Source organism: Salvelinus fontinalis, chromosome 1 (genome assembly GCF_029448725.1).
Source record: "Salvelinus fontinalis isolate EN_2023a chromosome 1, ASM2944872v1, whole genome shotgun sequence".
NCBI classification, from domain to species: domain Eukaryota; kingdom Metazoa; phylum Chordata; class Actinopteri; order Salmoniformes; family Salmonidae; genus Salvelinus; species Salvelinus fontinalis.
The window spans coordinates 3,622,154-3,635,806 of NC_074665.1; the positions used below are offsets into that span (position 1 = coordinate 3,622,154).

The 13,653-nt window shown below is 46.8% G+C and overlaps 2 protein-coding genes across 4 annotated transcripts in view; one reads left to right on the forward strand and one right to left on the reverse strand.

Annotated features, from left to right (window-relative positions):
• The window catches only part of heatr5b (HEAT repeat containing 5B), a 364,356-nt gene that overhangs the window by 254,808 nt on the left and 95,895 nt on the right, over positions 1-13,653 (forward strand). The window lies entirely within an intron of this gene.
• The window catches only part of vit (vitrin), a 145,827-nt gene that overhangs the window by 38,145 nt on the left and 94,029 nt on the right, over positions 1-13,653 (reverse strand). For all 3 annotated transcript variants that reach the window (XM_055938611.1, XM_055938534.1, XM_055938455.1), the window contains 4 exons: positions 11,960-12,019; positions 5,278-5,352; positions 3,990-4,058; positions 3,063-3,125 (listed from right to left, as the gene is read on the reverse strand). In XM_055938611.1, coding sequence (XP_055794586.1) covers positions 3,063-3,125; positions 3,990-4,058; positions 5,278-5,352; positions 11,960-12,019 — 267 coding nt within the window. The remainder of the gene's footprint in view (positions 1-3,062; positions 3,126-3,989; positions 4,059-5,277; positions 5,353-11,959; positions 12,020-13,653) is intronic.

Here is a 13,653-nt window from a genome sequence, read left to right on the forward strand (position 1 = left end):
TCAGTCCTGTTGGTCTCAGTCCTGTTGGTCTCTTCCCTGTTGGTCTCTTCCCTGTTGGTCTCATCCCTGTTGGTCTCAGTCCTGTTGGTCTCAGTCCTGTTGGTCTCATCCCTGTTGGTCTCAGTCCTGTTGGTCTCATCCCTGTTGGTCTCATCCCTGTTGGTCTCATCCCTGTTGGTCTCAGTCCTGTTGGTCTCAGCCCTGTTGGTCTCAGCCCTGTTGGTCTCAGTCATGTTGGTCTCATCCCTGTTGGTCTCAGCCCTGTTGGTCTCAGCCCTGTTGGTCTCAGCCCTGTTGGTCTCAGTCCTGTTGGTCTCATCCCTGTTGGTCTCAGTCCTGTTGGTCTCAGTCCTGTTGGTCTCAGCCCTGTTGGTCTCATCCCTGTTGGTCTCAGTCCTGTTGGTCTCAGTCCTGTTGGTCTCAGTCCTGTTGGTCTCAGTCCTGTTGGTCTCATCCCTGCTGGTCTCAGTCATGTTGGTCTCAGTCATGTTGGTCTCAGTCATGTTGGTCTCATCCCTGTTGGTCTCAGCCCTGTTGGTCTCAGCCCTTTTGGTCTCAGTCCTGTTGGTCTCAGTCCTGTTGGTCTCATCCCTGTTGGTCTCATCCCTGTTGGTCTCATCCCTGTTGGTCTCAGTCCTGTTGGTCTCAGTCCTGTTGGTCTCATCCCTGTTGGTCTCATCCCTGTTGGTCTCAGCCCTGTTGGTCTCAGCCCTGTTGGTCTCATCCCTGTTGGTCTCAGTCCTGTTGGTCTCAGTCCTGTTGGTCTCATCCCTGTTGGTCTCAGTCCTGTTGGTCTCAGCCCTGTTGGTCTCATCCCTGTTGGTCTCAGTCCTGTTGGTCTCAGCCCTGTTGGTCTCATCCCTGTTGGTCTCAGTCCTGTTGGTCTCATCCCTGTTGGTCTCATCCCTGTTGGTCTCAGTCCTGTTGGTCTCATCCCTGTTGGTCTCATCCCTGTTGGTCTCAGCCCTGTTGGTCTCATCCCTGTTGGTCTCAGTCCTGTTGTTCTCAGTCCTGTTGGTCTCAGTCCTGTTGGTCTCAGTCCTGTTGGTCTCATCCCTGTTGGTCTCAGTCCTGTTGGTCTCAGCCCTGTTGGTCTCATCCCTGTTGGTCTCAGTCCTGTTGGTCTCAGCCCTGTTGGTCTCATCCCTGTTGGTCTCAGTCCTGTTGGTCTCAGCCCTGTTGGTCTCATCCCTGTTGGTCTCATCCCTGTTGGTCTCAGTCCTGTTGGTCTCATCCCTGTTGGTCTCATCCCTGTTGGTCTCATCCCTGTTGGTCTCAGTCCTGTTGTTCTCAGTCCTGTTGGTCTCAGCCCTGTTGGTCTCAGAAACCAGTTCTTCATTTAAGATCTAGATGCCTTCACCATGTCCCCCAACCCCAACCCTGATAGAACTAACCCCACCCCCAACCCCCAACCCTACCCCCAACCCCAACCCTACCCCCAACCCCAACCCCAACCTTACCCCCAACCCCCAACTCTAACCCCACCCCGAACCCCCAACCCCGACCCCAACCCTAACCCCACCCCCAACCCCCACCCTCAACCCCCAACCCCGACCCCAACCCTAACCCCAACCCTGATAGAACTAACCCTACCCCCTACCCCCAACCCCAACCCCAACCCTACCCCCAACCCCCAACTCTAACCCCAAACCCCCAACCCCAACCCTGATAGAACTAACCCCACCCCCAACCCCCAACCCCGACCCCAACCCTAACCCTACCCCCAACTCTAACCCCAAACCCCCAACCCCAACCCTAACCCCCAACCCTAACCCTAACCCCAAACCCCAACCCTAACCCTAACCCCAACCCCAACCCTAACCCCCAACTCTAACCCCAAACCCCGACCCCAACTCTAACCCTAACCCTAACCCTAACCCTGATCCCAACCCTAACCCTAACCCCAACCCTAACTCCGACCCCAACTCTAACCCTAACCCTGACCCTAACCCCAACCCTAACTCCGACCCCAACTCTAACCCTAACCCTAACCCCAACCCAAACCCCAAACCCCGCCCCAACCCCAACCCTAACCCCAACCCTGACCCCAAACCCCAACCCCAAACCTAACCCCAACCCTAACTCCGACCCCAACTCTAACCCCAACCCTAACCCCAACCCTGACCCCAACCCCAACCCCAAACCTAACCCCAACCCTAACTCTAACCCCAACCCTAACCCCAACCTTAACTCCGACCCTAACCCCAACCCTGACCCCGACCCCAACCCCAACCCTAACCCCAACCCTAACCCCAACCCCAAACCTAACCCCAACCCTAACTCTAACCCCAACTCTAACCCCAACCCTAACTCCAACCCTAACCCCAAACCTAACCCCAACCCTAACTCTAACCCCAACTCTAACCCTAACCCCAACCCCAAACCTAACCCCAACCCAAACTCCGACCCCAACTCTAACCCCAACCCTAACTCCAACCCTAACCCCAACCTTAACTCCGACCCTAACCCTAACCCCGACCCCAACCCCAAACCTAACCCCGACCCCAACCCTGACCCCAACCCTAACCCTGACCCTAACTCTAACCCCAACCCTATAGAACAGATGGGTCCAGGCACTATAATCTGCAGCTCAATGTCCTGAACTGTAGATGCCAGTGTAGGTCGTGTCTTGTCATGGGTCCATAAAGAGCTTGGTTTGGTTAGTGCATCGAGGCGTGTGTATTGATAGGAGGACTGCGATGCATTAAAACAAATCTCTAAGCTTTACAAAACACCCGTACCACATGGTGATGGAGAATTCTTTTTTTTTTTTACAAAAACAAAATTCATGAGCAAAATAAAGTGATTGATAAAAAAAAGGTTTGATCCAAAAATAAAGATTTTGATCAGCCACACCATACAGTATGTGACTGGTCTCATACTGTATGTATGAAAACAATCAAATCTTTATTTTATAGGGTTGCACATTTCCAGTAATTTTCCCAGAATTCCCAGGGTTTTCCCAGAAATCTCGGTTGGAAGATAAACGGAATCAGAAAGGAATAAGAAATGTCAAATTCCAACCAACGATTTCAAAGACAGAAAATGAAAAAGAAACTTACGATATTGTCCAAAGTTGTAATACCAGCGTTCAAGCTCTGAGATATCAGGCCTGGGGTCCCGGGCTACACAGGAAAGGGTTTTTACATTACGTTAACTATAATGTTAGTATCACCACCGTGGGCATCATACTGGCTCAGGATGCACACATTTTCCATGCTTATGATTGGTCAGATCTGTGACTAAACCAATCACAGACCAGGAAAGAGAAGAACCTTTCACCTGGGTCATGTTCATTAAGACACATCGTAGCAAAACAAATATAAGTGTTTCTTAAATGGACAAAGGAAGGGCAGGTTGTCCCTCCTTGTTTCAGTCCAATTTTCTATGCTTTGGTGCCTAGTGAATATGACCCAGACTTATTCCCATATGTCTAGAGTCTATGCCCTTAATGTAAACCATGCCATACGTCCTTCATGTACCAGTGTTCTCATGTGGTAGACACATGGCATCTGGAGAGATATTGGCATGGAATAAACCATAGTAAACACATGCTCTACATAATACCTGAGTATATCAGTCAACATACCTGTATGGATTGATCTTTACATGCTACCTACACTGATATGAACAGATGTAGATATGTAGTCCCTGGTCCCTACACACAAGTTGTACAACTAATGTACAACGCATTTTTACGATTGTAACACAACTGAGAGTTTTTTTTTGTTTTTGTTGCACAAAAGTAATTACACAAGCATTGTGGAGAAGGCACTCAGCGGTTGTTTAAACATTTTCTACTCTCTGTTGTATCACAATAATATAAATTGTATCACAACTATTGAGCTAAATGTGTTGTACATCAGTTGTACGGTGCCCCCTGTGGTGCAGTACCGTGCTGCGCTGAGAGGGGGCAGTAGAGGACGCCTGTTTTGTTGTAGTACAGTACTGCCGCTGCGTCTGGTAAGGTGGTGGGTTATCTGACTTACCTGTCATCTCTGGCGCTGTCTCCGCCTCGCTCCATGTGTAGCCTGAATCTGGAGCTGCTTGACTTACGTCTGAATGTACAGCAGAGAGGGTTAGGGGAAGCAAACATTATATTAGTAGAAGTCTGCTAGCTAAGACGGTTGATAAGAGTTGGGCTTAGTTCCGTTTCAGTTCTGAATTCCAATATATTTGAAATACATTGGACACAGGAGATTATAGACTAGTGACATGTATTGAAATGAGTCTTGACCACTACTCTATACTATACAGTACCAGTCAAAAGTTTGGACACTCCTACTCATTCCAGGGTTTTTCTTAATTTTTTTAACTATTTTCTACATTGTAGAATAATAGTGAAGACATCAAAACTAGGAAATAACACATATGGAACCATGTAGTAACCAAAAAAGTGTTAAATAAGGTAGGGGTGGTATACAGAAGATAGTCCTAATTGGTAAAATACCATATTATGGCAAGAACAGCTCAAGTAAGCAAAGCGTCCATTACTTTAGGACATGAAGGTCAGTCAATGTGGAACATTTCAAGAACTTTTAAAGTTTCTGCAAGTGCAGCCGCTAAAAACATAAATTAAAAGTTCTTGAAATGTTCCATATGTTCCACATTGACTGACCTTCATGTCCTAAAGTAATGGACTCTTTGCTTACTTGAGCACCTACCTTGTCACAACACAACTGATTGGCTCAAATGCATTAAGAACGAAAGAAATTCCAAAAATTAATTTAACAAGGCACACCTGTTAATTTAAATGCATTCCAGGTAACTACCTCATGAAGCTGGTTGAGAGAATGCCAAGAGTGTGTAAAGCTGTCATCAAGGCAAAGGGTTGACATTTTGAAGAATCTCAAATATAAAATATATTTTGATTTATTTAACACTTTTTTGGTTACTACATGATTCCATATGTGTTATTTCATAGTTTTGATGTCTTCTCTATTATTCTACAATGTAGAAAATAGTAAAAATAAAGATAAACCATTGAATGAGTAGGTGTGTCCAAACTTTTGACTGGAAGTGTGGTAAAAGCCAACACACAGAATACAACAACTAGATGGGTTGATACTGTGAAACGTTTTACAACTGTGTATTATTAAGATACTTTAATCAAGTTAGTTTAGGATTTACACTATGCTTTGATTATGAAAACGTTTAGCAGAACCTTTAACTAGATTGGTTTTGTATTGTTTCGTGTATTTACTGGTTGTTATGATGTATTTACGATCTGTTAAATTATTCTTATTTAGAAGGAATGATTTTCCTCGTCTTTAGTACCTGTTGGCCGTCTCGCTCCAGGGTACCAATCAGGTCGTGCGAAGGAAGTGGGCGGCCTATCCCTACGAGTCAAAGCTGGGAAGGGGGAGGGACAAGATTAGAATGTTGCGTTCGTGATGGACAAGCAGTGTGATGATATGTTGTGATGTCATCACTCAATCTGACCAGTGCACCATGTGTTCTCTATAAAACAATAAAAAGCAGCGTTATTAGTGAGGTATACATATCACTAGGGGGAGGGCCAGTTCAAAACATGTATTTTAAACCAGGAGAAGAGAAGGCTAAATCTGTGTCTAGGGAACCGGTCCATTGTGTACATGGTACCAATGTAATATAATAGAGTTGAATATTGTTGTGTGGTATATAACACCAGGTTGTTTTGTGGTATATAACACCAGGTTGTTTTGTGGTATATAACACCAGGTTGTTTTGTGGTATATAACACCAGGTTGTTTTGTGGTATATAACACCAGGTTGTTTTGTGGTATATAACACCAGGTTGTTTTTTTCATTACATTTCATTATAGTACAACGGTTTAATTTGTCTAACCTTAGCAATTTCTTCTTAGCTAGCTACATAGCCGTCTGTGTATCAAAGATAATTGCGTAATTATCGTATTTCGTCGTCTATCGTGGTCCACACTGCTATCTGCCCAGCAGCTAGCAAACGTCCACCGTCTACCGAATAGTAGTATAACTTTTCATTACATTTCATTACAGTACAACGGTTTGATTTGTTTGATCTTAGCTAGCTACATAGCCGTCTTTGTATCAAACATAATTGTGTAGTTATTGAGGTTCGCTAGCCAGCTATTTTCGTCCTAACGTAACGCAACGTAGCCAACACTGCTAGCTAGCCAGCTTGCCACCGAATAGCAGCATTGTAGAAACGAGTGCATTACAACGGAACGACTTGATTAGTGTAGTGTGAGCTGGCTACACAGTTGTCTTTGCTATCTTTGATTTGTTTGATCTTAGCTAGCTACTTAGCTGGCTACATAGCCGTCTTTGTATCAAAGATAATTGTGTAGTTATCGAGGTTCGCTGAGGTTCGCTAGCCAGGTATTCTCGTCCTAACGTAACGTAGTCAACCCTGCTAGCTAGCCAGCTAGCCACCGATTAGCAGCACTGTAGAAACGATTACATTACAACGGAACGACTTGATTTGTGTAGTGTTAGCTAGCTACATAGTTTTCTTTGCTATCTTTGTATCTAAGATAATTGTGTAGCTTTGAGTAATTATCGGTTAGCTAGCCAGCTATTTTCGCCTGCCGCGCTGCCGTCCTCCTACCTAGCCAACACTGCTAGCTAACACTGCTAGCTAGCCAACTTCTACCGAATAGCAGCACTGTAGAAACTTACATTACAACGGAACGACTTGATTAGCGTAGTGTTAGCTAGTTGTCTTTGCTGTCCTTGTATCCATGATAATTGTGTAGTTTAGAGAAATTTAGAGAAATTGTCGAGGTTACCTAGCCAGCTTCACTTTCAACAACGCAGCAACTGCTAGCCAGGCTACTTCACCAGCCAGCAGTACTATATCATTTTAGTCAATAAGATCTTTTATTTTATTTTATTTTTGCAACGTAAGCTTAACTTTCTGAACATTCGAGACGTGTAGCCCACTTGTCATTCTAATCTCCTTTGCATTAGCGTAGCCTCTTCTGTAGCCTGTCAACTATGTGTCTGTCTATCCCTGTTCTCTCCTCTCTGCACAGACCATACAAACGCTTCACACCGCGTGGCCGCGCCCACCCTAACCTGGTGGTCCCAGCCCGCACGACCCACGTGGAGTTCCAGGTCTCCGGTAGCCTCTGGAACTGCCGATCTGCGGCCAACAAGGCAGAGCTCATCTCAGCCTATGCGTCCCTCCAGTCCCTCGACTTCTTGGCACTGACGGAAACATGGCTCACCACAGATAACACTGCTACTCCCACTGCTCTCTCCTCGTCTGCCCACGTGTTCTCGCACACCCCGAGAGCTTCTGGTCAGCGGGGTGGTGGCACCGGGATCCTCATCTCTCCCAAGTGGTCATTCTCTCTTTCTCCCCTTACCCATCTGTCTATCGCCTCCTTTGAATTCCATGCTGTCACAGTTACCAGCCCTTTCAAGCTTAACATCCTTATCATTTATCGCCCTCCAGGTTCCCTTGGAGAGTTCATCAATGAGCTTGATGCCTTGATAAGCTCCTTTCCTGAGGACGGCTCACCTCTCACAGTTCTGGGTGACTTTAACCTCCCCATGTCTACCTTTGACTCATTCCTCTCTGCCTCCTTCTTTCCCCTCCTCTCCTCTTTTGACCTCACCCTCTCACCTTCCCCCCCTACTCACAAGGCAGGCAATACGCTTGACCTCATCTTTACTAGATGCTGTTCTTCCACTAACCTCATTGCAACTCCCCTCCAAGTCTCCGACCACTACCTTGTATCCTTTTCCCTCTCGCTCTCATCCAACACTTCCCACACTGCCCCTACTCGGATGGTATCGCGCCGTCCCAACCTTCGCTCTCTCTCCCCCGCTACTCTCTCCTCTTCCATCCTATCATCTCTTCCCTCTGCCCAAACCTTCTCCAACCTATCTCCTGTTTCTGCCTCCTCAACCCTCCTCTCCTCCCTTTCTGCATCCTTTGACTCTCTATGTCCCCTATCCTCCAGGCCGGCTCGGTCCTCCCCTCCCGCTCCGTGGCTCGACGACTCATTGCGAGCTCACAGAACAGGGCTCCGGGCAGCCGAGCGGAAATGGAGGAAAACTCGCCTCCCTGCGGACCTGGCATCCTTTCACTCCCTCCTCTCTACATTTTCCTCTTCTGTCTCTGCTGCTAAAGCCACTTTCTACCACTCTAAATTCCAAGCATCTGCCTCTAACCCTAGGAAGCTCTTTGCCACCTTCTCCTCCCTCCTGAATCCTCCTCCCCCGCCCCCCCCCCTCCTCCCTCTCTGCAGACGACTTCGTCAACCATTTTGAAAAGAAGGTCGACGACATCCGATCCTCGTTTGCTAAGTCAAACGACACCGCTGGTTCTGCTCACACTGCCCTACCCTGTGCTTTGACCTCTTTCTCCCCTCTCTCTCCAGATGAAATCTCGCGTCTTGTGACGGCCGGCCGCCCAACAACCTGCCCGCTTGACCCTATCCCCTCCTCTCTTCTCCAGACCATTTCCGGAGACCTTCTCCCTTACCTCACCTCGCTAATCAACTCATCCTTGACCGCTGGCTACGTCCCTTCCGTCTTCAAGAGAGCGAGAGTTGCACCCCTTCTGAAAAAACCTACACTCGATCCCTCCGATGTCAACAACTACAGACCAGTATCCCTTCTTTCTTTTCTCTCCAAAACTCTTGAACGTGCCGTCCTTGGCCAGCTCTCCTGCTATCTCTCTCAGAATGACCTTCTTGATCCAAATCAGTCAGGTTTCAAGACTAGTCACTCAACTGAGACTGCTCTTCTCTGTATCACGGAGGCGCTCCGCACTGCTAAAGCTAACTCTCTCTCCTCTGCTCTCATCCTTCTAGACCTATCGGCTGCCTTCGATACTGTGAACCATCAGATCATCCTCTCCACCCTCTCCGAGTTGGGCATCTCCGGCGCGGCCCACGCTTGGATTGCGTCCTACCTGACAGGTCGCTCCTACCAGGTGGCGTGGCGAGAATCTGTCTCCTCACCACGCGCTCTCACCACTGGTGTCCCCCAGGGCTCTGTTCTAGGCCCGCTCCTATTCTCGCTATACACCAAGTCACTTGGCTCTGTCATAACCTCACATGGTCTCTCCTATCATTGCTATGCAGACGACACACAATTAATCTTCTCCTTTCCCCCTTCTGATGACCAGGTGGCGAATCGCATCTCTGCATGTCTGGCAGACATATCAGTGTGGATGACGGATCACCACCTCAAGCTGAACCTCGGCAAGACGGAGCTGCTCTTCCTCCCGGGGAAGGACTGCCCGTTCCATGATCTCGCCATCACGGTTGACAACTCCATTGTGTCCTCCTCCCAGAGCGCTAAGAACCTTGGCGTGATCCTGGACAACACCCTGTCGTTCTCAACTAACATCAAGGCGGTGGCCCGTTCCTGTAGGTTCATGCTCTACAACATCCGCAGAGTACGACCCTGCCTCACACAGGAAGCGGCGCAGGTCCTAATCCAGGCACTTGTCATCTCCCGTCTGGATTACTGCAACTCGCTGCTGGCTGGGCTCCCTGCCTGTGCCATTAAACCCCTACAACTCATCCAGAACGCCGCAGCCCGTCTGGTGTTCAACCTTCCCAAGTTCTCTCACGTCACCCCGCTCCTCCGCTCTCTCCACTGGCTTCCAGTTGAAGCTCGCATCCGCTACAAGACCATGGTGCTTGCCTACGGAGCTGTGAGGGGAACGGCACCTCAGTACCTTCAGGCTCTGATCCGGCCCTACACCCAAACAAGGGCACTACGTTCATCCACCTCTGGCCTGCTCGCCTCCCTACCACTGAGGAAGTACAGTTCCCGCTCAGCCCAGTCAAAACTGTTCGCTGCTCTGGCACCCCAATGGTGGAACAAACTCCCTCACGACACCAGGACAGCGGAGTCAATCACCACCTTCCAGAGACACCTGAAACCCCACCTCTTCAAGGAATACCTAGGATAGGATAAAGCAATCCTTCTGCCCCCCCCCCCCTTAAAAGATTTAGATGCACTATTGTAAAGTGGCTGTTCCACTGGATGTCATAAGGTGAATGCACCAATTTGTAAGTCGCTCTGGATAAGAGCGTCTGCTAAATGACTTAAATGTAAATGTAAATGTAACACGAGGTTGTTTTGTGGTATATAACACCAGGTTGTTTTGTGATATATAACACGAGGTTGTTTTGTGGTATATAACACGAGGTTGAAGGCTGTTTTGTGGTATATAACACCAGGTTGTTGTGTGATATATAACACCAGGTTGTTTTGTGGTATATAACACCAGGTTGTTTTGTGATATATAACACCAGGTTGTTTTGTGGTATATAACACCAGGTTGTTTTGTGGTATATAACACCAGGTTGTTGTGTGGTATATAACACCAGGTTGTTTTGTGGTATATAACACCAGGTTGTTTTGTGGTATATAACACCAGGTTGTTTTGTGGTATATAACACCAGGTTGTTTTGTGGTATATAACACCAGGTTGTTTTGTGGTATATAACACCAGGTTGTTTTGTGATATATAACACGAGGTCGTTTTGTGATATATAACACCAGGTTGTTTTGTGATATATAACACCAGGTTGTTTTGTGGTATATAACACCAGGTTGTTTTGTGGTATATAACACCAGGTTGTTTTGTGGTATATAACACCAGGTTGTTTTGTGGTATATAACACCAGGTTGTTTTGTGGTATATAACACCAGGTTGTTTTGTGGTATATAACACCAGGTTGAAGGCTGTTTTGTGATATATAACACCAGGTTGTTTTGTGATATATAACACCAGGTTGTTTTGTGATATGTAACACCAGGTTGAAGGCTGTTTTGTGGTATATAACACCAGGTTGTTTTGTGATATATAACACCAGGTTGTTTTGTGATATATAACACCAGGTTGTTTTGTGATATGTAACACCAGGTTGAAGGCTGTTTTGTGATATGTAACACCAGGCTGTTTTGTGGTATATAACACCAGGTTGATGTGTGATATATAACACCAGGTTGAAGGATGATTAGTGATATATATTGACGTGTGTGTATTGATGTGTGTTTGTATTGATGTGTGTGTGTGTGTGTTGATGTGTGTGTGTGTGTGTATTGATGTGTGTGTGTGTATTGATGTGTGTGTGTGTATTGATGTGTGTGTGTGTGTATTGATGTGTGTGTGTGTGTATTGATGTGTGTGTGTGTGTATTGATGTGTGTGTGTGTGTGTTGATGTGTGTGTGTGTGTGTGTATTGATGTGTGTGTGTATTGATGTGTGTGTGTGTATTGATGTGTGTGTGTGTGTATTGATGTGTGTGTGTGTATTGATGTGTGTGTGTGTGTATTGATGTGTGTGTGTGTGTATTGATGTGTGTGTTTATAGTGATGTGTGCGCTTGTATTGATGATGTGTGTGTGTATTAATGTGTGTGTATGTTGATGTGTATTGATGGGTGTGTATTGGTGTGTGTATTGATGTGTATTGATGGGTGTGTATGTTTGTGTGTGTGTGTGTGTGTGTATTGATGTGTGTGTGTGTGTGTGTGTGTGTATTAACGTGTGTATTGCTGTGTGTACGTGTGTGTGTATTGATGTGTGTAGTGATGTGTGTGTGTGTATTGATGTGTGTATTGATGTGTGTGTGTATTGCTGTGTGTGTGTGTGTGTGTGTGTGTGTGTGTGTGTGTGTGTGTGTGTGTGTGTGTGTGTGTGTGTGTGTGTGTGTGTGTGTGTGTGTGTGTTTGTGTGCATTGATATGTGTGTGTGTGTAATGTGTGTGTGTAATGTGTGTGTGTAATGTGTGTGTGTGTAATGTGTGTGTGTGTAATGTGTGTGTGTAATGTGTGTGTGTAATGTGTGTGTGTGTAATGTGTGTGTGTAATGTGCGGGGCTCATTAGAAGAAGAGAGGGGTCCCAGCGATTCTATCAGTTTGATTCATCAATACAAACTCACTGTAAGTAACTGCACTCAGATATATTAACAGGATTCCTCAGAGGTTTTGACTAATGACAGCAAGGTGGCTGTACACACTTACTGGGGTTGTGCTGTTGCTGGTTCCTCTCTGCTGGGACCATCTGTACAACTCGGTTGAAAGCTGCTTAGCAACGGGAAACAGACGCAGAGAGAGAGAGAGAGAGAGAGAGAGAAGTGGATGAAGGATACAGGGAGGGAAGTTTATTATCTATTTAACTAGCTTTGACAATGTTAATATACACAACCGTTCAAAAGTTTGGGGTCACTTTGAAATGTCCTTGTTTTTGAAAGAAAAGCACTTTTTTTTGTCCATTAAAATAACATCAAATTGATCAGAAATACAGTGTAGACATTGTTAATGTTGTAAATGACTACTGTAGCTGGAAACGGCTGATCTTTTAATGGAATATCTACATAGGCGTACAGAGGCCCATTATCAGCAACCATCACTCCTGTGTTCCAATGGCACGTTGTGATAGCTAATCCAAGTTTATAATTTTAAAAGGCTAATTGATCATTAGAAAACCCTTTTGGAATTATGTTAGCAGAGCTGAAAACTGTTGTCCTGATTAAAGAAGCAATAAAACTGGCCTTCTTTAGACTAGTTGAGTATCTGGAGTATCAGCATTTGTAGGTTCGATTACAGGCTCAAAATGGCCAGAAACAAAGACCTTTCTTCTGAAACTCGTCAGTCTATTCTTTTTCCGGAAAAATTAAGGCGACTCCATGAGAGAAATTGCCAAGAAACTGAAGATCTCGTATAACGCTGTGTACTACTCCCTTCACAGAGCAGCACAAACTGGCTCTAACCAGAATAGAACGAGGAGAGGAAACAAGAATAGACTGACGAGTTTCTAGCCATTTTGAGCCTGTAATCAGGCCCCAACCTAATAACCTCATAACCCAGGGAGGCCCCTAATTTATAACCTCATAACCCAGGGAGGCCCCTAACTTATAACCTCATAACCCAGGGAGGCCCCTGCCTATAACCCAGGGAGGCCCCTACATATAACCTCACAACTCAGGGAGGCCCCTACTTATAACCTCATAACCCAGGGAGGCCCCTACCTATAACCCAGGGAGACCCCTACCTATAACCCAGGGAGGCCCCTACTTATAAACTCATAACCCAGGGAGACCCCTACCTATAACCCAGGGAGGCCCCTACCTATAACCTCATAACCCAGGGAGGCCCCTACCTATAACCTCATAACCCAGGGAGGCCCCTACATATAACCCAAGAAGGCCCCTACCTATAACCTCATAACCCAGGGAGACCCCTACCTATAACCCAGGGAGGCCCCTACCTATAACCTCATAACCCAGGGAGGCCCCTACCTATAACCCAGGGAGGCCCCTACCTATAACCCAGGAAGGCCCCTACCTATAACCTCATAACCCAGGGAGGCCCCTACCTATAACCCAGGGAGGCCCCTACCTATAACCTCATAACCCAGGGAGGCCCCTACCTGTAACCTCATAACCCAGGGAGGCCCCTACCTATAACCCAGGGAGGCCCCTACCTATAACCTCATAACCCAGGGAGACCCCTACCTATAACCCAGGGAGGCCCCTACCTATAACCTCATAACCCAGGAAGGCCCCTACCTATAACCTCATAACCCAGGGAGGCCCCTACCTATAACCTCATAACCCAGGGAGGCCCCTACCTATAACCTCAAAACCCAGGGAGGCCCCTACCTATAACCTCATAACCCAGGGAGGCCCCTACCTATAACCCAGGGAGGCCCCTAC